Genomic DNA, 24,971 nt, shown 5'->3' on the forward strand with positions numbered 1-24,971 from the left:
CCCCGACTCAAATACCCAATGACATATGGAAGGAGAAAACATCAGCACCCCCAGATCCACTACGGAGCCCACCATGTGCTGTCAGCAGAAACAATGGAAGAAATGTGTTATCTTCAAAAGAAGCAGTGATCAATTCAAGATCAAACTATTCAAGAGTTGTCCAGCAGTCAAAGGAATTGGCTGTTGGCTGTTCAGAAACAAAGGTGCTGTTCAAGAAGGTATAAAGGAACAAGAAGGAAGAAAGGAAGATCTCCAGCCTTGAGACTTTTTTTTTTTTTTTTTTTGCCTCTGGTTCAAGTTCTCATGAAAGACGTTTTCTTTTGCAATACATGCTTAATAAACTCTGGAAACATATTCTCAACAGAGTTTACATGTTAATCAGCAATTTGTTGAATTCTCACTGTGTGCCTTGGTTACTGTGTGCAATATACTAAGAATTCAAAGACCGATGAGATGTGGTGTTTGTTGCTGTTGTCGACTTCTACAAAAACCTCAACATAAAAACTGCTGTAAATGGGGTTTACATGAAATGTTACAGGCTTACAGAAAAGAGATTCACTTTTTCTAATTCGGGGTCAGGGTGGGCTAGTCAAGAAGGCTTCACAGAGACGGCAGTACTCGAGCAGTACCTTCACGGCAGAGGTTGGCCAACTTTTTCCCTAAAAGGCCAGATAATAAATATTTTGAGCTTTCTGGGCCATACCCTCTTTGTTACAATTACTCAACTTTGCAGTTGTAGCCCGAAAGCAGCCAGGGACAGTGAGCAAATGAATGGATGTTACTATGTTACAAGGAAACTTTACTCACTACAATGGGTGGTAGGCCAGACTGGGCCCACGGGACAGTGTGCTGACCCTTGCTTTGAAGGATGGGTAAGTTTCAATCTGCTAGAAGAGGAGAGGAAAAGAATCACAATCTCAGGAAAAGGTTCCAGAAATGTGTTAAGTAACAAGAATAAGACACTTCTAGAGAATTGTTAGATGATGGATGCTTATGTGGAGAACAGAACTAGGGAAACTGGTTGAGGCCAAATTGCAAAGGGCTTTGAATGCCATTTTAATAGCAGAAAGTTGGAAATTATCCTCTTAAAAAACAAGGAACCATCAAAAGGTCTCCTCTCTCTTTCAAATGGGCTAACATGATAAAGTCTGTGCTTTAGAATACCAAAGTTGGTGGTGGTTTGGTGGCAAGGGGAACTAACTGAAAGGTTGAAAGGCAACAACGGCAGACTAGCTGAAGAAGAAATGAGCATGTGAGCTTGGCAGTGCCACTGGCAATGGTGAGAAAAGGTTCAAAATGTAATATGGAGGCCAAATCAGAGGACTCGGCCATCGGTAGGAGGGAAGAGAGGGGCACAGTGTAAAACCCAGAATTTTCAATGTTCATATTGATACTCATTCCACCCATCCCTAGACCCGTCCACACATCAGGTCTGCTCAAAGAAAGGGATAGTGGTAAGACATGGGTGAAAAACTTGGGCCCAGTCTTGGCCTTGCTCCAAGCACTCATCTAATTAATGACAAAATCAACAAGACGCAGAGCCCAACTACTCATAAAGCAAGGTAGGAAAGGTGATGATGTGAGGTCTCAACACCAGCCAGACCTCAAAGACAGGTTAAGAGTCAGACATGGTGGTGCACGCCTGTAGTCCTGGCTACTCGGGAGGCTGAGGTGAGAGGATTGCTTGAACCTAAAAGTTCAAGGCTGCAGTGAGCTCTGATCACACCACTGCACTCCAGCCTGGGTGACAGAAGGAGGTCCCATCTCAAAAAACAACAATAACAACAGAAAAAGATGAGTTGAGATCAAGACCATCATCCAAAAAATAAATTTTGATAGAATTTGAAAGGACAGGAATGTCTTCTTTCCCCATCTGTTCTCCTCTTTTTGTGTTCCAACTTCCCTCCCTCTCCCAAAAACACACTGAATTTGCTGATGATCTCCAGACCTATTTTAGGGATGGACAAGCCATAAAGAAGGGGTTTCAGGGGGATGAGGAATGATGAGACCTGAAGTCACAGTTTTCTAAAGATCCCAGGACCTAAGGATTCTAACAGCTGGGCTGAAATCTAAGACACACATTTGTTTTCATCCACCAAATCTGTACTATTCTAACTAGGAAGCCTCTTTTGCCTGAAAATGGTGTCCCCGTTTGGCCCTATATGCTTCCTGCTACACAAGTTCATTCCTGGAGACCTGGCAATAACAAAACAAGGTGTAACAAACATGATGAGGAGGCTCTTTGGGGAGGTCAACAGTTAGCATTCATTATGGGAGGGCTGGGGCCATTTGTAGAGACACTGCATATGAACTGGTCTGGGAGAGCTTCAGTGGCTGACAATGTTCTGATTACTGATAACCTCCACATCACTGGAGCATAGATAATACTAGGACCCTGGGTTGGGGAGAGGGCCTTTTTTTGTGCTTTCCTTGAGGAAAAATAAAAGACATCTTGGAAGAAAACAAGCTGACAATAAAGTAGAGACCTGTAAGAGTCTTCTGGGCTCTTTCTCTGTGTTCCTGTGTACCCAGTTCCTGCCCTAGAAGCTGCAAACTCACAGAAGAATAACACTGATATACTATGAGGTTTCTATACACATTATTCTTCCTCACAGGACCTACCACAGTGTTGGGTAATGGACATCAGCATTTTAGAAGGATTTATAACAGTAAGGGTTGAAACAAAAAGGACTTTTAGCCTTTTTCAATCAGAAGAAGGAAGATAATCAGAGTCTCAGAGTTTAAAGGAAACTTAGAAATATGATCTTCCAATTTCCTCATTTTACACGCAAATTTGGCAAGGCCTGCTGGGTAGTCAAGATGAAAACTGATGTTCTGGGGAGATAATAGCTATCTACTGGTATTTTTGTTGGCTTATTTCTGTTGGGGCAATTATTCCATGATCTAGAAATTAAACAAATTGACTCCATTTAAATTTTATAGTCTGTTATACTAAGCTGTTCAACTCTCAGTCACTATCTGTGGGCTTCTCTGCCTGTAGCTGATATGGCCTATCATAAGGCTAGCTTGATGGCAGTCAGTCATTTGAAAAAAAAACGCACTAGTTATGGTTAAAGTGGCTTATCATTATTATTTCCATCAATACTATGGGAGATGGCAGGCTTCTGATCTAGCAATATACTCATCCACTATGTAATCTTGGTCACGTTCATCTGTTTCTTTGTTAATTTCATATGTTAATGAAGGATGACAGCAATAATTCAACATACGCCAGGCAATCTTTATATATATTCACTCAATGAATTCATGCAACCACTCTGTGAGATAGGTCCTTATTATCTCCAGTTCATAGATAGGGAAACTAAAAAATACTGAAGTTCTGGGACTTACTCAAAGTCACATGGTAGAAGGACATGATGTTTATGCTGAGGATGCCTAGATGAAATGAGATGATGTTGGTGCCTTGAGAAGTGCAAAGACTCAAACACACATAAGACATTACTCTTATTATAGCCATGAGCATCCACTCAGTGAACATGTCAAAGCATGACTTCACCAGGACTTCCAAAGTTTCCAGAAAACTCACAGATCTCCTCCTTGTATCTGCCTGCTCTGACGTTTCCTAGAATTTCAGGCTATAATTGCCAACAAGATCTCTCAGTTCACTGCACAGTGAGGGGAATGACTTCAGAATCCCCTAACATACAGAGAAGGAAAGACAGGAGATGTCTGCCTGTTTCCCATCTTCATCTTAACAGAAGATATTTATGAAGGAGCAGTGTTTCCAGCAACCAGCCCCTTGCAAATGTCACATTCATGCCCTAACTTCCAGACCCTGTAACATGACCTGAACCCCTTCCTCCCTGTCTTCATTCCTAGCATAGTTGCGGCTTTTATTTTCACCTAGCATCTCTCTTCTCTGCAGGTCACTGTGCCTGCCTTCTCAGTAACACCTGTTTAGGGCTTTGGTTTTGAAGCATCCCCGCTGGATGTGTTCTCTCCGTTGGATATGTTACAGACCATACGTGGAAATTTATTCATCCGCACTGAAGAAACGGCCAGATCAACCTTGACAAAATGCAGAGAGCATTTCAGAACCATTCAAAGGTAAGGGAATGCTTGGTGCAGCCTGAGAGAGCTTTGAGAACGATCAAGAAAATCAAGAAAACTCTTCCTTGAGCAAAACAAACAGAATAATGGCTCTTAATGGGAAATAGCTATGAGACATTCATCTTTTGGATACCTCCATGTGGAAGGAGTCATCATTTGGGTGCTGCTGTTGGATTCAAGCTGCCTACCTTGAGTCAGAGTCAATTACCCTGACCACCATAAAAGGCCTTGAATGTTTCTCTACATTTGGGCAGGCTGATGTGCCCACCTGCAGATGCTGACACCTCTCTATCTACAACAGGCCCCTTTCCTCACATAAGCCCTGCCCAGTGCATTGGTTTTATGCTGCCCTGACTCACAGCAAAATGATCAGGTTTGCTGACATTAATAAAACTCAATGTGAATGTCGCAAGTCCTTGATTTTCTAGAGCAAATTCTCTACATATAGTGGTATCCCTGCCTCTCCTCATTTGAAGCATTGGTGGATTTTTGCCTATGTGGTTTTTTTCCAGTACTTTGTTTCCAGATCTTCTTTTCCATAATGTATCCTTCACAAAGAATATCAATTGCAACTACCAGTTAATCATTTTCTAGTTCCTTCAGTTGTGTCCTTGTTTTTTCTTACTACATTTTTTCCCTCTTAATCTTCTTGTGCATCTCAGTTTTTTTATGTTTACATACATATACTATACAGTAAGCTGCTGCTTAGCAAGTTTTGGGAAACTTCATGGATCTGGGGCAATCTGGCTTCTAGCACATCACCAATTCCTTTAAGGGTTAGGAACCCCTTCATTTATTCATTCTTTTACTCATCAAATATTTACTGAACTGGAATCCTCCAGGCCATTTCCTATTCAAGTATTCTTGCCAATATAGGAAGCCCAGCCAAGGATGTCAGCATGCTACATTTTTGACCTTGGAGGGAAGGAAGGGGGCCCCTGGGTCCTTTTTTGACTGAGTGTGATCCAACAGGCTCCAGCCCAGAAAGCTGACATTGGCCAAAATGAAGATCATTTTAATGCAAGCAGTCAGCTCCCTTCCCAGAAGATAGCCCATGCTCTATGGTGTGCAGATGCCCATCTATGCACTGTCAATACAGCTGGTGCAGTGCCAGCTCTGGGGTTGGAGTGTTTCTCACTTCATTTATAAGTCTCTCAGTGCAGTAGATCATCCCTAATGCAGATCTGCCTCAAAAGATTCCACTTTCAGTTTGCATAGGGTTTTCTCTGCAGCTCTAGGAACATTTGGTGGGACTCCTCTTGCTGTATTGAAGGGGCTAGAATGAAAGCTTTTAGATTTACTAGAAAAGGCTGGGGGAGTTTTTTCTTGCTGTTTCTCTTAAATATAAGAGACTAGCTCCTCCTGAGGATGACCAAATGAGAGGGTCAGAGAAGAAAAGCCACTATTGTTAGTTCTGCTCATCTAAGCTAGACATCAAAAGAATGTCTCCTCAGAGTAAAAATCTATGGGCGTATGTAGCAATCACCCTCCAAAGCAAGCACTATCTAGCTATTTACAGAAAGGCCTTTGCAATTCCCTCTGAGATTTCAAATGCAAGGGTCTGATAATGCTGGATTTAGCTCTGTCCATTTAGATTCCCTTTGGGAAAAAGGTCAGCTGGGGAAGCAGAACCCCTGTAAGCAGATGTGGTGATGGAGGGTCCCCTGACTATCCAGGTAATTCAACACGCTGGTTTGGGAGAAAGCCCCAGAGAGAGAAAGACAATACACAGTTGGTTGGCTTGGTGCATTTTGCCACAATGCACTTCCAGAAGTTGGCATTCTCAGCATGCACAGCCTACCACCATGAGGGAACCCAGGACTCAAGTGCTTTTCCATGCAGTTTTAATGACCCTCTGAGGTCAATGGTGTGCACAAATGCCACAACCACAGATGCTGACATAAGAAAGGACACAGACAAAGGTCTTATGCACAAAGCAGTAAAACCAAAAAGAAAGTTGTGCATGGGCCGGGCGCGGTGGCTCAAGCCTGTAATCCCAGCACTTTGGGAGGCCGAGACGGGCGGATCACGAGGTCAGGAGATCGAGACCATCCTGGCTAACACAGTGAAACCCCGTCTCTACTAAAAATACAAAAAAAAAACTAGCCGGGCGAGATGACGGGCGCCTGTAGTCCCAGCTACTCGGGAGGCTGAGGCAGGAGAATGGCGTAAACCTGGGAGGCGGAGCTTGCAGTGAGCTGAGATCCAGCCACTGCACTCCAGTCCGGGCAACAGAGCAAGACTCCGCCTCAAAAAAAAAAAAAAAAAAAAAAAAAAAAAAAAAAAAAAGAAAGTTGTGCATGGTACTTCGAAACGCCACAAGACTTCTTTAGGACTCTGTGTGGCAGTACTTCACAGGAAACGTGTTTCGTATTTCCACTCAAGAAGGTTAAGTGGTTGAAAACTACAGTGCATTTTCAATGAATGGGATGTGAAGCACTTTATTATTTTTCCCCCATCGATGTAAGGAGACATGCTGACTTCCTGAGAAAGGAGGAGAAAAGTCTCCTTGCCATACACAGGGATTTAAAGAAGTATTCCCATGAGCTCTAACTGAAGCTACCACCTGCAGCTGGAAGCAAGAGCCTCAGCGCTGGCCAGGTGTCCCCACTGGTGGCTCCCACTTGCTTCGTGTCTGCTGTTCAGCCTGAGCCAATACTTCACACTAGCAGGTGAGAGTTGCCTGCCTGTCACCTTCAACACACTCAGGATGTGAGACATACTTGAACTGGGGAGGACGGTGAGGAAGAAGGAAGAAATATTGCTTAGGAAAAGGAAACAGAAATAGATCCCCAAGGCCAGTGGTAGTGGATGCAGATGGGTGGGTCTCCCAGTCCTGGGTCAGAGGTCAGGAAATCTTCCTCCAATAAGAAGGAAACTCTAGTGAACCCAGCTGGGAATCACAATGGCTGCCGGGTCAGCTGGGGAGAATTAGGCTCATGGAATTCAACTGCTCCAGAGCCACTAATTAAACTGTCTTTTAAAGACTGTAACTTCTTGGATTTGCATCTGGGTAATGTGCTTCAGCTGCAGGGTCCTGTACACTATAGATCAAGTCTTCCTTCCGAAGGCTTCTCAGAGCAGCTGGGCCCTGGCCCTCCCACCACAGGCTCCCCTCTGTTTGTCTCCTCCCTGAGAGGGGGGCTTCCAGCTGCCCCCTAGCCAGTCCCTTCCTTCCCAGCAGCCACAGCAGCCCTCCCAAAACAAAGCCTCTGTTAAGTCACTTCCCTGATCAAACACCAATATGATAGTGTTGCATTGTCTAAAGACTTTCTATCATATTACAGACTAAGAACAAAAACCTTGACCTGGACCCTGCCAGGAATGGGGCCCCATGTTATCCTTCAGAGGGGTCCACTCCCTGCATGCTAAGTCTTAAACTTCAGCCAAATTGGGTGACCAGCTGCTGTGCAGGAGGCCCCCCAGGACTCTCTACGTTATCTCGAGTTTTCATTACCAGAATCCTCACTTTTTTCTCCTCCCTTGGAGATTAAGTGACTTATCCATCACATTCAACTGCAAGAGTAACTGAGCAACTCAACCAACTCTACACACCGTGGAGCCACACGGCCTGTGTTGAAATCCCAGCTCCACCAGTCACTGGCTATGAGACCCTTGGCAAGTCATGAGACTGTGACATAAGGCTATGAGACTCGTGGCCAGACTCACTGGCTATGAGACCCTTGTGCCTTAGTCTGTAAATGGGGCACATTGCAGATGTCTCAGGTTATAGTTGCCTCAACCGCAAACAATAGTTACCTCATAATAAGGGTTAAATTAATTAATATTTGTAGTAATAGGCAGAGTAGTGCCTGTAATGCAGCAAATGCTATATAAGTGTTACATGTAACAACAATAACAACACATACATCCTCCCTGTGTTCTCAGAGTTGCTTGCACACAGTAAGAGTAGAGACTACACTAAGTCTAGTTGTAACATGAATCCAAGTTAACCAACTAGCCACTTCTTAGTACTGCTGTGTCAACAAACCTCACTCCCTTGGTGATGCAGTATACATAGAATATGGATCTCTTTGGGGAGTGACCCCATGTTCAGATAAGACTAAAACATGATTCTAGCCTCAAAAGAGAAACACAATTTTTCAGCAAATGTTGGTAGTATGCCTCCTTCTGTCTCTCCTCACCAATGAGCATGACCTGCTTATAATTTCTACCTCCACTCCATTCTGGTTTCCATTTTTGGCTGCTCTGTGCTTGCCGCTTCTAGGCTTCACTGGGAGTCAAAGATCCCAAATGTTAAGATCGTTCCGAAGAGCATGCTGGCAAATGTCCTAAATGTGCTGGGCCAGATGACAAGCATCCATCTCCGATGAAGGAAGTATCCAACTGAAATGATGGGCACCATATGAGAAGGAGAATCCCAAGGCATGACGGAGACCAGAGGTGCTGCAGACCCACTGTCCGTTTCTGCCCGGATGGGGAAGGAAGGCAGGATGCAGTGAAGCCTGTGCCACTGCCCCACAAGCCTCTCTCGAGTGACTTCACACCATTATCTGTCTGATACTAATTTGAGACAATGCCCAATCGCATCACAACAAATTAGCCACAGACACGTGATAGCAATCAACTCAGGGGGCGAGCCTGAGTGCGGGCTGGGAGATTCCCCAGCTCCATGAGCCGCACGCTCCCACAGATGTTTCTAAAAGCCTCTTCCCAGAGGCCCATTTAGAGAGAAATTAAATGCAACTTCGACTTAATTAACGTTTTAAATGATAATGAATACAATGTAGATTCATAGGAGGCATTTACATTGTGTTGTAAAATTGATAAAAATTTAATAACTCTTTGTTAATAAGTTATGTCTCCCCAGACCCGTAAAGCCTAAGGCGCTGCAAACTCCAGACTGGGTCTAATCGAGGCTCCTGGTGCAGGTGGAGGAAGGAGGTAGAGATGGACTTGACATTTGCTCCAAGCCTGCTCTAATTCAAACCTCTGCTTGTTCATCAGTACTTCATTTCATACAGTAAAGGTCAGGATTTGGGCTCAAGGCAGAGCCTTGACAAGAAAGCTCAAGTGGAAGGCGGGCTGGGCCTGGCATCTGTCGCCTGAGATAGTGGAGGAAGATGGAAGATGAGGAGCTAACTGGCCACATCTGCCCTCCACCATGGAGGTAAGAGGAAGCAGCCACTGCCTGGTGGTAGAAGCTGTCAGGATGAGTATCCTGACAACCGGCCACTGTCCTGAAACAAAAAAGCAAACATAATTTCTATGTCACCTTGCATAAGGGCCTCTTCTGGGCTTATGTGAGGCATGCCAACATCTTTTCTAGTTTGTCCTTAAAGAGCCGAGTCATTTATTACAGCACGGTGTCCCTGGGAAGAGAGGTGTCCCATGATGGGGTATACACAAAGGACCCTGTCAGCTTCCCTCATTCTGACCTTTCTACTTCTTGTTTCCCAATCCTGTTTCAAAGAATTTCTTTTGAGAAGTTGGCTGCCTTTTGCCTACTGTTCCTGTCTCCTTTCATCTACCTGCAGTACATCTTCATAGTGTATTCATCTTCAGGAATTCAATCACACTCTTGTTTGGAAGGTGGTGGAAGCACAACAAGGTCTCCAAATACAAGCCAGTGACTTTACCTGACACTCAACTGAAACAATCAGCTATTTATTCTGGTGGAGAACCCAGTGTGTTGGGAGCTTTTGACAGACGAGTGATGTAAAGGATCCTTCTCAAAGGCAATTTTACCCGAGCATGATTTCTGCCTCACAATGCTGATTTAAGAAGCTGCCCACTGCACAGAGTGAGCTAGGGCCCAGAGTAAGGTATACTTCCAGTCCATCTATGGCTCAGTGTGGCTATCACAAAATCAAGCAAGAGGCAGTGGCTTCTGTAGCCTCGCCTGCTACCAACAAGAGTGTCCTAAGAAGCCCCTTCCAGGCCGGGCGCGGTGGCTCAAGCCTGTAATCCCAGCACTTTGGGAGGCCGAGACGGGCGGATCACGAGGTCAGGAGATCGAGACCATCCTGGCTAATACGGTGAAACCCTGTCTCTACTTAAAAATACAAAAAACTAGCCGGGCGACGAGGCGGGCGCCTGTAGTCCCAGCTACTCAGGAGGCTGAGGCAGGAGAATGGCGTAAACCCGGGAGGCGGAGCTTGCAGTGAGCTGAGATCCGGCCACTGCACTCCAGCCTGGGTGGCAGTGCAAGACTCCGTCTCAAAAAAAAAAAAAAAAAGAAGCCCCTTCCAGGTCCATCACTAGGCCGATCTGCCAACGGCTGGCTAGGCCGATCTACCACTCTGTTTTTACTTCCTGCAATGAAGTACTAAGGGTCAAATCAGGACGCATGGGCCAGGGTAACTAAAGAGCCCGGGAGAACCCAAAGGCTCTGGTAGTGCTTGGTGTGCACAGGTGTGATGGATATTGACAGAGAGAGAGAGCGCGCGCACACATGAGCATGGCAAGCATGGTAAGATGGAAGAAAATGGAGACTCAGATGAACGGGCTTTAAAAAGAATACATGAAAAACTATGATCACATTGATTTGTGCTTATTATCCTTGGCTCTCTTTTTTTGTCTTTTTCTCACTGGTAGTGGTGGTGGAAAGAGGGGAATCATTGCTTTTAGGGCCCAGAAGTAAAATAAGCAAATAGAATTTAGGATTGGGGAATTTGAGGAAGTCGCCCAAAACTGCACATAAAATGAATGAGATAATTATAGGCTGTTGATTTTTAAATGTAGCTTATTAAATTAACTCTCCTTTAACAGGTGTTGGAGACTGTCAGGATAGGGTGTGTCCTATTATAGACATTTTCCTAGAGCTGTTTCCACCCCTTGCCCTTGTATCTGATTTTATGTACTTCAAAATGCCATTAGTTCACTCCAGTGACTTTAGTTCTATTGACAATGTTAATTCTCTGCCTGTACAAACCAAAGGCTACTCGGGATAAGCTGATTTTTGTTTATTATCTGACAAGACTCGAGATTACACTAAACTGATTTTGGTATGTCTCCCTTCAACCTAACCATATTGGACTTCTCTCAGCTTAACCATCAGAGTTAAATGCCTTCTTGTATTATATTTATACCTGAAATAAAAGTCATATATAATTTAAAATTAGCTACAATAGTTTGCAAAAGGATGCATGTAATTGTGCCAGTCTAAACTATTAGTAAATTGAAAGGTTAGTGTCAGTGATCACACATGTACTTTAGCTAAAGCTGGTTCCAAGTGCAAGTCTAAAGGTCTGCTTCTCTTCTACCATATGATTAATTTGTTTGTGCCAGAGTTACTGATGCTTTGTGACCAGAATCATGTCAGGCAGGTCTCAGCAGGTCTGAATCAATATGGTCCTGCGTTGCCACTGCATCATAATTTTAATTGTCCCTTTCTATTACACTTAGTAATCAGATAGCAGGCAAGACTGAAATAACAAGAATAAACTTCTGAAGAGAGAGAAAGGTCCATTTTACAAAATTATAGTGGGAAGAAATCATACTGATTGGAATCTACTTATTTATGTGCAAGTGTATGTTGCTAGACATTCATTTTTTACATGTAATAGAACTAGAACACAGCTACGTATGAAAAAGCCAAGGCCCACACCATCCTGATGTCTTTTGAGAGAGCTGGGACTCCTGCCCAGGACCATCTGAAGTGGAAACAAAACCAAGATGATCATAAAATGACACTCTGTGCACTGATTCTAGCCTACCATATTGAGCATTTCAGTCTTGCTAGAAATAAAATCCTTTTGTGATGAATCCTTATCGGTCACAATTTGCCTTACTTTTCTGACACCTTTTATTTTGATTTTTGTCTTTCCTTAACTAGTCCTTCCCCTCTGAAGGTCTTTTGGTCAACACAGTCTGGCCTTCCATCTCCTCCTGAGTTCCACAGAAGACAACTATCATAATAGCACATGACTTAACCGATCCACGGTAATGGGCCACACCTCCATAGAGGGGTGCACTGAGCAGGCAGCCCCTGCTGTTAGAAGGCAGGTTTTCAGAACTGTGTGAACACTTTTAATATATTACCATTCCTCTGGGAGCCAGCTACTTCTCTTCCCACTTCAGAAAACACATAATGGGACTTTGTGTTTCAATTTAACATCCCTTGAAAACGGAAATTTTTCCCCTTATAAGAAAAAAAAAATAGAGTAAAGAGGGAGACGAAAGGCAAGAGAGAAATGAATTAGGCAGTCTCCAAAGCACACTGGCTCAACCGGGAAACTGCGACCAAAGCAAGCTCCATAATAGTATAATGACCTTTAATGAGTGTCTTGGGAAACAATACAGCCCTAGCATAAAAGACAAAGGGCAAAACTCATCATGGCTCTGCTGACACTAATTCAAAATGATTTTCAGAACAACTAAAGAATGTAAGAGAAGTAATCTGATCCGCCCATCTGACCTCACTTTGATTCAAGGGCCCTTCTCCTGCCATTTCTAATTGTCAAACCCTCTACATTTCACATCTGTACATATTTAATGAAAAGCCCACTCTCACCGCTGCTCTTGAGTCAACTTGCTCTGTCAAATGGGCACCACCCAACTCCACCACCAGCGAGGGATGCCTGGGGATTGCTATTGGAGTGCTGCCAGTGGAATTTCACGTAGAGACAGACATTTTTTTAATTGGAGAAGAAGGGTTTATGCGGGCCCAAGAAGGGGCTCAAATTGGAATGGATTTTTCTAACTTATTATTAATGGTCAAAGGTGAGTGGTCTCACACAGGGATGGATGAAATCTGCTTTTGTTTGATGGAGTGATGACGGCAGGATGACTGATGAAACGGAGAAGGCAAACCGCCCCCTGAGCTGTCAGTATCAGTTAAGGCTCCAACATGCAGCCCACAGCTCCACGTGTTCCCTGGTGGGGGCTGATTTTGGAAGCACAGGAGGGACAACATGCCACTCACAGGATGTTTCTTAGAGAATGGGACAATCCCACCCCAAGATTTTCTTCTCCCTGGTCTCCATCAACGGTTGGATTAAATTGCACAGCTGAGAAATCCCTCTAATTAAGATTTCTCTTGGATATAATGGAAATTATACACACTGGGCACCATGGGGTCTACGTGGGGGACACAGAGTTTGCTGTGATTGGTATTGTTGGCCAGCACCAGGACATGACCAAGGGGCCCTAGCTCAGAGCCACAGTGGCTCCTTTCTCTTCTCCACTGAATCTAGGCTAAGGTTTTAGAGCCTCATGATTATTTGAGAACAGAAGTTGTGCATTAGGCAGAAGGGTAAGCTGGGGGGGCTTGTGGTTACTTTCACCACCATCAGTCAAAGAGATGTGACCAATTCATGCCACCTCAGGCCCTCCTCTGCTCTTCCTCCCCAGCGCCTATCTTTGAACGTGGTATCTTGCTGCACATTGTAGACAGACAAGTTCTCTGTGCAGCTGTGTCCTAGCTTATCTCTGTACTGGCATAGGAACTACAGAGAACTCTTCAGGGGAAAATAAAGTGATAAGGATTCATATGGCAGCATCTAAGGATTTTAACAGAAATCTTTCCAAGATTTTAGGCCCATGGGGCAGTCCACACTCCCTCTCAATGCAACCTCCACTAGGTATCACTTTGAAGTGAATCCTGTCCCTTGGCACTGCTCTGGAGCAGCAGGAAATCGTGAATCAGAGAGGATGACTCTCTGGTCCTAGATGAAAGTTTTCCAAATGCCTCCAATACGGCTCGATGCACAGATCATGCTTTGCACTTGAACTTCGGGCCCAAACATAAGCACCTGGCATGGCACACAGTGAAGTCCCAGTTCCTTGAGCCCCAGAGGCCTCATGGATCCCTGCTACACAGCCGCACTCCACTGGGAACAGCCTCAACACCAGCACGGGGGAGTCAAGCCAGTTCATTTTCCATGGGAATAAATGCTTAAGAGCTCAGTGATCTTCTTCCTCTTGTTGTCAGTGTACACCTACCCCTGCTGGGGAAAGTGTAGCTCAACCAGCTCTGAGCACTTGGAAGTCGAGAGGACAGGGAGCAAGAGGTTAGCAATAAATGTGTTGGGTGCTCTAAAGAGGAAGGGAGGAAGTGCAGAAACGAGAAGCATCTCTTACCTTCTATGCTACCAAAACATGAAAACAAAGTTAGTTATACTTCAAGTAAAGTCCTCCAGTGGAACCACAGCCCCTTTGGCACTTAGACCAAGACCCACAGTCCCAGGGTCTCAAACTGGAGCTTTCAGGAACTTCACTTATGAACCATATCAGGAAAACAGCAAAGTCCATGGTGAAGGCAAGGATAAGGGAGGTCTCAGGAAACTGACACATCTCAGCCTTGCCAACTACTAGCTGCATAACCTTGACAGGTTCTTTAACATCTCTGAGCTTGTGGATGACAAAGAAGACTGATATCAGAGGCCTGTGCTATGGACTCAGGGAAATCACAGAGGTTTCTGACTTAAATTTTTTGTTGGCATTTGGAATCACAATTGCTACAAGATACCTTAGTTAAACAGGGGCTATACTATTGGAAAAATGAAATATATTAATGGAACAGTCCTTCAAAATAGTCATCTTTCTGAGAAAAAGCTCTGGAATCCACTAGCCCAATGCAGGCTGACAGACATAGAATACTCTTTTCCAGAATAAAAGACAAAATCTGGCACTGGAGGAATGAGGCACAGGTTAGAGAGACACCGTAAAAAGAAAAAAAAAATACATATTATATATATATATATATATCCATCTGCATCAAAACTGTTGTATTTTGGAAGCTATCTAAGAAACTATCTAAGCTCACTAAAAGCAACTTAATTCTAGAGCTGGCTTGTTCTCGCTACACCCTTTCCTTCCTCCCTTTGATACAATTCAATTTACAGCCATTTCAAAAATATTAAGATGTACACTTCTGCATATCTCTGTATTAATACAGTAGGTGATATGCTGTCACTTTAATTTACATTTACATTTATTTAAAGGAGAGAGAGGAAAGATATCACCAGACTGTAATATCACAGTCCTGCATGCTATTACGAGAAGCACAAGTTAAGAAAATCAGAAGGGAGGCCTTCCTCAGCACGTACACAGAGACACAGGCAGCTGGGGCAACATGTCACCACACAGGAGTTCACACTGGGAAGAAGACATCAGCCCGACTGACTCAGAACCACAGGGCACAGCACAAGACAGGGATGATACCACAGACAGCACAAACATGGAACTACATGTGTTGAGGTTAAACTTACAGGCACGGAAACTGGTGGAGCAATCATTAACAGAGACAGAAGAAAGTGGGAAGGCTCTCTCAAGGGTGTCCACGTTACCACGCACACGGCCTGACATGCACGAGCAGTCACGCTCAGAACGTCCGCAATCAAAACAACATGCCCGTCTCATTCTCTTGTAGATGGACATCTTGGCTATAACCGTGTGGTTGGATGGGAGGAGAGGAAGAGCGGCAATTAATGGCAAGGTCACACACAGCAAGGCAGCTGGAAGGGAGCTGAAGGGATTTAACACAGGTCTTAGTTCACTTTAACAGTCTTGACCCAGAAAAAAATGCAGAGTGATTGTTGGTAACAGTTTGGTTGTACATCAAAAAAGCAGCGAAAATATAAATTGCCTTTATCGTCCCCCAAGGCTGTTGCACATGATTTTTTTCCCCTAGGTAAAGCGGTGACCACAGGAAAAGGGCATGGCTGAATACACTCAGGTTCTCAGATGGGAAGAAGAGCAAATTATCGACAGCAAAAAATGTAACCAACACTTTTCCCCTGGTATGATTAATACAGGAGGACAAAATACACACACTGCCAATCAATTAAATTAGTTGCTTATTTGGTATAATAAATGGTTTTTGCAAGAGGCAAAAATATCTAATATGTAGGCTTTCTAATTTCCATCTATTTCTGGGCATTAGGCAGAGGCTGGGATAAGCTTTCATCAAATTAGATGTGAAACGATTACGTGTTAATATAGAATCTGAGGATGCCTTTGCTGAACTTTCCGAGAGTGAGTTTACATGATGGCTACAGGAATTTAAATTTACTCTTGACAGAACAAATATCCAAATCTGTCCATATAAGAAATGCAGCTACTCAAGACTAATGCTGCAGATTTGACATTAAAGGCAGTTCACAAATAAGAAATCACCAAAAGCATATGAGATGTTGCTCTGTTGGAATGCATTTAGCTACTCATGGGTGTATTTTCTGCTTAAAGCTGAGAGGATCTGAAAATCGCATCTGCCTTTCTCTCCCCACCAAATACGAAATTCAGGAAGCAATCAGCCTATTGGTTAATCATATTCTTTTTTTTTTTTCCTTGTACAGAAAATATTTGCCAAAATCGATTAAAACTGACAAAACATGAAATAATAGGTTCCGTGTGAAATATCTTAATGCAATTTGCATGCAGCATTGATAGCTCTTCTAAAGCTGGTATGGTAGGTTCTGCACTGCCTGGGGATCCAAACTGAGTGGTAACCTATAAAAGTTGTTGGAAGTCAGCATCGTAGTTTCTAATGCGCTTCACCTTTGCCTTTCAAGCCAATTTATATTTCAGTACAAGAGAATGTTTTTGTACCTCACTTTGATGCTACAACAGTCAAACATGTTTGCTTATCACTTAGCATGAACTGGCCTGCTTCTCTCACAAAGTAGGAGAAGAATTCACATTTATTCTAAGCATTACTGCCAAATAGTAAACCTAAACTGAGAGGTGTTATTCCCTGCATCCACAACTTCCATTTTGAAAGTCACTTCCCCCCCGCCCCTTTCTTTTCCTTTGTAGAGAATGGTTGCACTCTTATTTTAAAATATGGCTTGTGGTTTTGCCCTCTTTGAATGTTACAGTCACCAGGAAGAGGGGTTTAAATCTCTCAAATGGGTCAAGTCCTGTTCTAAGACCTTTATGACTTGCCATACAGTATATTTGTCAAGCAAGGGTAACGTTATGATTGTGAAGAACAGGCACTGGGGGAGATGAATGAGAGATCTCTTCAGCAGCAACTCCATTCTTGTAAACTTGGCTCACATTTTTAGTGACATGTTCTTTTAGTGTCCTCGCTAGTCTGTTGTTCAGATCATCATGCAGCCCCAGCCCTGCTCAATGGTGGTATATCATTCCTTTGAGCTTTAGCTTCTACCAAAAAAAAAACAAACACAAAAGAAAGTTCCACTATAGCATTTGAATCAGAGGAATTTAGAAGGCATGGTGTGAATGCCCAGACATCCCAAACAAACAGCAATGGCTGAAGTCAAGAAAGGTAAAAAAGTATTCAATTAAAGACATGAACATAAATTTATCTTAAATGCATCCGGATCTGGCATACAATCTGCAGACATTCCCTTGTTTTCTCCTTCTTATTTCTTTTACTGGAAATATTGATTTGTTATTTACACAGAAGAGGAAAACAAGGATGATTTTTTGTTTCAACGTAGATAAATCGTTTTGAAAAACAATTTTTTTAATCAAATGCTGTAGCAGAAGAGAAGCCCATCAAACTCTGGAATGCTATGCTTCTCATTAGCAACAGTCCCTGGTTTTCATTTCCATACTGCCATTTTGGGTTTATATACAATAATAGAATCTGACACATTTATGGGGAAAGAAAGTTCTTATAAATATACCATCTTTAAGGATAAGGGAAAGGATGATGGAGATGAAATAACTTTTGAAACTATTTGTTCAGAGGCAAATGGATGAGAATGGGTGATGTAAACCTCCTACTTGATATGAGTTCAGGAGGAAACACAGCGACAAACCAGTGGCTCTCAGGGACTGTTTGCAACTGTTATTGTTAGCCGTTCTGGTGACCATGCATTGTTCTAAAATTTCTTATTGTTAGCATGCAGGAACAGGCTGAAACTGGTCATCGAAGCAGCAAAAAACCATTTGCTATAAGAAGATTAACTGTTAATTATAAGCAGTCACATTCCAAAGCAGCATATGCATAAAAAAGAAAACATGCTATTACTCGTCATTCCTTCCCAATCATTTTTACACTCACACCAAATGCAAAATAGAAATCTCAAAAGACAAACAAGTACCACCACCACACACACACACACACACACACAAAAAAAAAAAATCAGCAAGAACGATCAATGAGAGGCTCCAAGACAAGACAGAAACAGTTAAAAACTATTGAGCCCCACATGTTGACAAACCTTCATGAATCAGAATGTCTAGATCAAGGTGCCACCAACTGGGAAGGTGGCTCTTTTTTGCTACTGCTGGCATAGTCCATTTCCATTGACTCCCTGTCAGGTGTCTTCACCTAGAGACTTCTGGGTCCACTTTCTTAAAGGTAAGACCTGGTGGAGCGATTCATTAGGCTTGAAGGATATGAGTACTGGCCAGGAAGAGCTCTCCTCTGGGCCATTATTCAAATCATGAACAAGCTCTTTAACTAAAAGCTGATGAGGAGTTGACTCCCTGGTGGTAGATGTTCCTGAAGAATTGAACACTCTCTGTGTAAAATTATACTCTCAAGTTGTAAAATTAAATTATATCAAGGTTAAGTCGTGGACCTCCTAATTTGGAAATTACCACCCCTCATCTCTCTCAACTCTCTCTGGCTTCCTGATCCTTCAATTTTTTTTTAGTGAACCAGGATATTCAGAACCACTGATGTTTTGTTTCCATTTCTCAGTGATTGTTTCCTTTTCTAGAGCTGATTTAGGTTAGAATGTTAATTTTAGATACGAAGAGTTCCACTTGAAATTCCCAAGGTTAGGTCTCAAAGTGCAACTTTGAAAGTTTCAGATGTATTAAAACAGAAGTAAATTTCTTATCTACTCCCTGGCCACACAAAGCGTCCTCTCTCCTTTGGTGTTTGCTAATTTTCTTTCTTACATAGTCACCCATTGTTCCCTTACCAAATCCCAATTCTCAGACAACGTTTTCCCCAGGATGGCAATGGTAATGCAAAGTAGATCTATGAGGACATCTAGTGGATCGATGTGGAAGAGCAGCTAGTTCACGGGCAATTGGAACTAGCCTTTCTCCAAAAGGAGCAGAAAGAGGACCCTGCTGTCTCTGAGAATTGAAATATGTGCAGCGTCATTTCAATTCAATGGCTTCTCACGATCCACAGCAGATGATTAGGGGCAGGGGGAATGAAAGGGTGAGAGGTCCTAGGAGATGAACCTAGGGTCTGCAGCCACAGTTGGCACAGTAGGACTATTTCGGTGGCAGCTGACTGGGTCTCCTTTTTAAAGCACTGCTGTGGCTTCCTGAGACTGGGAGCAGACAAGAGTGTGTCTCTGTCAAGTGTGAACACCGAAGCTACTTGTCTTCCCATCTTAGGGCTCTTGAAACTTCATGCTCAATTAATTGCCCCAATAGGCCGACTTAACTCTAGGAAAGCAGAAATACAAGGCTCTAGGGACTCAGTTTACCGTGTGGTCCACTTCATAAAGTTCTTGCCATTGGACCAGGGCCATGGATTCTATGAGGTTATGTGGTTGCTAAGAATTTGACCCTGGGTCTCATCTTCCTCCGAAGACCTTGGTCCTAGCAGTTTCACATTTTGAGAAAAAGCTTTTATGTACTTTTCTTCACCACGGTGAAGTGGATATTCAACCAATATTTCCATTATAACTTCCTAGTACTATTTAGAGACAAAATAGAAGTATTTCCCTAATGGACATCATCAAAACTATCTGTTTACTCTTGAGTGTTTAAAACAAAAAGGCTTCTCAGAAGTGTTCTTGGACAACTTTTCCTCTATTCTGAAAGGCCGTGATCATGAGACCAGAAACCTGTTGGAAAGTGGCTGGTGAAGACGCAGCTCAGTTACTGCTCTTTCCTTAAGTCAAATGGATAATCAGCTGTCAAACTCAGGTTCTCTGCTGGCTCCCCTTTCTGAGCCAAGCCTGGAATGGATGGAAGAATTGGATTCCATCCTATCCTCAGCACCATCTGCCTCCTGCATCAGCAACCAAATTGTCAGTCAATTTCCAATTGCAGAACCTTAATTTCCAGGGTGGATTGGAAGGGGCAGAAAAAAAGCAGTACTGGACTGAGGGGCCCAAGTGGAGTTTTCCAACGGCTGAGGAAAAATATTTTAGATTTCAAGTGAAGCAAATTCAAGGGAAGACTGGGATGGAAGAGAAAAACATCTGCCATTCAATCAATAGGTACTTCTCAGGTCACAACCTCACTTTTAAAATCAGTCAAATGAAGGAGGGATTATTTCCAAGCATAAACCCTGGAGCTACTCTTCATGGGCTCTGCAGCAACTAACATTATTAATAAAAATATCCACAGAAGAAAAAGTCCACCAGGATTTAAGGTGAGGCCTTTGATGTGGCACTGGGAATCAGAGAATATTCTTTCAAGTCCTATAAATGAGAAATGATATCTTCACTTAGCAAAATTCCTCCCATTACCTTCTGGAGTAAGAAGAAGGGTCTTCCAGGTGGTTTTCCAAAAACAGAAAGAGGAGAAAGAAAAAGCTAGTTAATGTTGGCAGCACAGAGCACACCAAGCTAGTTGATTCTGCCCCTAACGACCATATTGTGGCTGAGGAAGGCAGAAGTATTTGGCACTAGAGTTGTTGGTTGATTGACATCACATTTTCTCTCCAAGTCTGAAGGAGCATTCAATTTAGTTTGCAACTCTGCAGGTATGAAAGTGGGCCATGCCCTCAAGCCATCGTTAAAGGGTTCTGTCGATGAAGAAAGCCACAGAGTCGATTCTGGCAAGATTGTGCATTGAATTGAAGAAGGTCATTGTTGTGTTTTGTTTTTAAAGTGAGCAATCTATACCCTCCAAACACTGATGACTAACAAAAATCAGATGATCAACTTGCCTCTTTTGCTGCAAAGGAATGAGAGGACTGAATTTGAAACATCTTCTCCAAATTCCAGAGCCATTGGACTGAACTGTTCCACAGATTGAGTCTCCTTTTCAGTAGAGCCTTACAAACACGAGCAAAGACCCAAAGCTCAACGCTGGCCTTAAAAGCTCCTCCTCAATGGCCACATCTTGTTGAGTAAAAAGGCATCCTATTCCTTGAGTAAGCTAGGGGTTCAGACACTTGCATTGACTTGATCAGACTTATGCATAGCTCATTGCTGAAATGGAATGTTCTCCTCCAGTCAGTTTTTCTGCCTTAAACAGGTAAACAGATCTTCCAAGATGTCTGACTAACACTCATAAAGCAACTGGGTGTGTCCTACTGAGTACTGACTAAAAGGAAAACTTCATTGTAAAGCTAGGAAACTTCGTAGACTGCAGAAAATAATTACCACTGTGCAAATACTTGTCTCCAGTAAGACAATTGAGATACTTACAGTCCCAAAGTTGAGTAAAAATATGAATGTTTACATATAAGAATGTACATATATTCTGACACATCATGGTATGTATTGTGTGTGTGTATATACATATATATATATATATATATCACAACATGGGAATATATATGTGGCATATGTGTTTCCTTTAGGAGAGGAATTCAAGCTCAATAGCAAAGGAGACCAAGTATAATTTAAGAAAGGCAAGCATGACAATTACCCCAGCTGATGAAGCATCTACAGCTATAGTGGTAATTATTTCAGCCTAATCAGAGTCCCTTAAAAGTCCTGAGACAAGGTCTTCAAGAGAAATACACTGTTGTCAAGGTCTTATTTTCAAATGGAAAAATAAGACAGTGCCCGAAGCTGGCCAGAGCCTGGGGACTGCGGTGGATGGATGGAGAGCAGGCTCCCTGTGGACTCTCTGGCTCCAGACTACTCTGTAGACTGTGTTGGGGGATGAAGGAGTTGGGGCATGATGTCACTGCTACATGCAACATAAATATCAAAAGTAAAAAGGAAACTACAACTGTACAGAAAATTAAAAGAGTATCTCTTCTAGAGAAAGACAGGGGGAACTGGACTCCGGGCTGCTGGGAACCCGTTTTACTCACAATATATCACTACCAGTGTGCAGTTAAAATAGAGTAGGGGCCGTATTCCAAGGCAGCAAAGAGAAAAAAAATAAATCAAAGATATGTCAATGATTTGCAGTCAAAGAAAATTCCTTCAAACACATCAAACTAGACATTACTTGTCCCCTAGGAGTCCATACTTCGGCAAACTTTTAGAGGCTGGGGGAAGAAATACAAATCATTAGACAATGTTTGTTACACAGAAAAAGAAAATGGGTAAATAGTAGACCCTGAGAACTTGCTCCTCGGCCAGACAGCTGAATTTGACTCTTTTCCTTGATAGAGAGCTATGAAGAAATGGAAAGAAATGCAAACGTTAAACTATACTATCACAGGATTTCCAGAAATGGAATGTCTGCACCTGATATTTCTCCAGATGAGATGACGTGAAATGTTGAAGGTTACTGAATGAAAGTGAATGAGGAGGTAGGGGTGGAGGTGAAAGGGGAAGACTGGGTTGGGGAAGAAGGGTTAGGAAGCTATGGGTAAGGGCCAGTGACTGTCATGGGCTCTGCCCTCAAGGGATCTACCATTCCAGGGTGAATTATTAATACCTGGACTAACACGTTTGGACAGATGAGTATGTGTGTCAGCTGTCTTCTCCAACTTAGACTGGGAACTAAGCAATGTCTGTTCAAAGGCATGGGGGTCCCTGCAGTGTGTTATTAATAATCCTAGTTTCTTCTAATTAAAGTTTCTTTGCAGCTAAAACATCTTCCCCAATTTCCTCACTTGCCTGTCCTACATAGGGAGGTTTATTTTTAATAATTCATTTTATTCTAACCACCCCCTCACCTCATACACACATCTGCATCCTGCCCTCTGTTCTATGGCCTTTCAATTAGTAGGAACAATATTCGGACAATTCTGATTGTTACATAGCCAAAGGCCTTTGTGAAATGAAGAAGCTGAGGTTGGGGGAGGAGGCACGCAGATGTATAGAGAAGGAAGTGAGGCCCTTGTTGCACTGGCTTGGCTTTGTAGAGGCAGGCCTTTTGCAGCAATTGGTGCAGTGTGTAATGGGAGATTATATACCTCACTAGCTCCACCAATTTCAAAGGAAATGAAGAGAATAAAATTATTTCAAACAATTATGTGCCTCTCTCTCCAGGATGAAGCTAAAGCTTGCTGCTGTTTACTTGTCTGGAACCAAGGTGGAAAAATATCCTAGAGGCCAAATCCTTATTTCTTATTTCTAGGGACAGTTTAGTCTACTGTGTTCCACTATGGCATCCTATGAGGGACATTCCAATGTCAGAGCAAGAGTCAGAGAAGTTCTCACCTCATCCTTCCACTTCCACTCCTTCCTCCCGAGAATGCTCTCCATCTGGACACCAGGGACATCTTTTAAACTAAGAACTAATGATGACATTTCCTCACTTAAAATCTTCCAATGACTTCCTAATATAGGACTAAAACCCCTACTTCTTACCACGGCCCCTCCCTCCCTCTCTAATCTCATCTCATACTATTATCTCCCCAGTGCCATTAGTCTTTCTTCTATCCTTCGAACACCACAAACTCATTCCTGCCTCCTGACCTTGACTTTTGCTCTTCTCCTTATCTGGATTGGGTCTTGGCCTCAACATCAGCCCTGACTGAGGCCTTCCTGACCTTCCAAGCTATAAAGTAGCACCACTGAAGTATTCCTCAACCCTCAGGCAGTCTCTTCTCTCCTCTTAGCACTGGCTATCTCTGAATTTATTTATTTGCATGATCATGGTTTGTCTCCATTCACTGGAGTAAAAGATTCAGGAGGGCAGGGACTTTACCTTGTTCACCACTCTATCCCTGGAACCAAAAATAGCACCTCATTCAAAGAAGATACTCAAAAATATGTGAATGGTTAATCAATACATGAATCACAGTCTTGCTATTTCCTTGATACTCTGTGGGACGAGGGTCTGGTAAATATCCTGTCAGGGATTATTGGCCTCACTTTCCTCCCTTTCTCAACTCCTCACTACAAGCATTCCTTACAGAATTGTTCACCTCTTGTATTTGTTGTTCTCTCTTATTTGCTTCAACCCTCAGACGGTTGTGCTCCTTCTGATTGAAATGATTCAGGAGATGTCTGGTCAACTCAGCCATGCTGCTGTGTCCACAACCAACTGAGCATGGCTAGGATGGACTGCCTGGTGAAGCTGGTCTTTGGATTCATGGGGTCTGTGGGGGTTGAATGGGCAGTGAGGTTTGTTCTAGGCCTTGTTCTCGCTTAGATGCTCTTCTTGGTAGGTTGTCAGAATCGGAATTCTTAGGTCCCAAGAAATTAGAGGCTCTTATTTTGAGATATCAATAAATACTCATCTTCGTAAGAGTCTGGGGGAAGGGGACCAGCTGTATTAAGTCAGTGGAAACGGGGAGGAAACCCATGGGCCTAAGCCGCCCCATCCTGAGGGGATTTCTGCAGAAACTTCTCTAGACCAAGAGTGCACCCCAAGGGAATTTTCCCCATGGATTGAGGAACTTCTTTATGCTCCAGCAGAGTGATATTTATAGATGATTGGTTCTACATTTTCTGTACCCCTTCTAGGAGTATAATGAAAAACGTCCTTCCTTCAGTGGCATACCTCAGAAATGGTGCTCTTCTGTCTGGCTTCTGCTTGTGAATCAGGATTTTTATGGGGTAATCTTTCATAATTGTTCTTACTCATCAGACCCAAGACTGCCCATCTTTCCTTTCCCTCCTGCAAAAAACTGTTAGAGCACCCAGAGAATCAATAGAGGCCTTCAGGTGTGCCCAAATCCCTGTATGTTGGCTGTGTGACTGTCAGCAATCTCATCCTCTCAAGCTTGGAAGATTAGTTTCCTCTTTTTGTAAAATGGGATTAATAACACCCCCTGCCGATTACATGGGGTTAGGGTGAGAATCAAAGCAATGATTGTAAGGAGCTTTTAAAACACTAACTCACCATAGGAAGGATGGCATCATTTTTTTTGTTGTTGTTATTTTTTTTTCGAGGGTTGAGAACAATTTCTATTAGGCAATACGGCATAATTACTGCAAAAGGCACAACCTTCTCAAAGCAAA

The 24,971-nt window shown here is 43.0% G+C and overlaps 1 protein-coding gene across 10 annotated transcripts in view; it reads right to left on the minus strand.

The window, feature by feature from the left end:
* The window catches only part of KCNMA1 (potassium calcium-activated channel subfamily M alpha 1), a 781,341-nt gene that overhangs the window by 114,384 nt on the left and 641,986 nt on the right, over positions 1 to 24,971 (minus strand). For 2 of the 10 annotated variants that reach the window (XM_033209826.1, XM_033209828.1), the window contains exon 19: positions 15,246 to 15,419. The exons of the other annotated variants lie outside the window; for them this stretch is intronic. In XM_033209826.1, coding sequence (XP_033065717.1) covers positions 15,246 to 15,419 — 174 coding nt within the window. The remainder of the gene's footprint in view (positions 1 to 15,245; positions 15,420 to 24,971) is intronic. 10 annotated transcript variants of the gene reach the window in all.

Source organism: Trachypithecus francoisi, unplaced genomic scaffold (assembly GCF_009764315.1).
Source record: "Trachypithecus francoisi isolate TF-2019V2 unplaced genomic scaffold, Tfra_2.0 Lachesis_group9, whole genome shotgun sequence".
In the NCBI taxonomy this organism is placed as follows: domain Eukaryota; kingdom Metazoa; phylum Chordata; class Mammalia; order Primates; family Cercopithecidae; genus Trachypithecus; species Trachypithecus francoisi.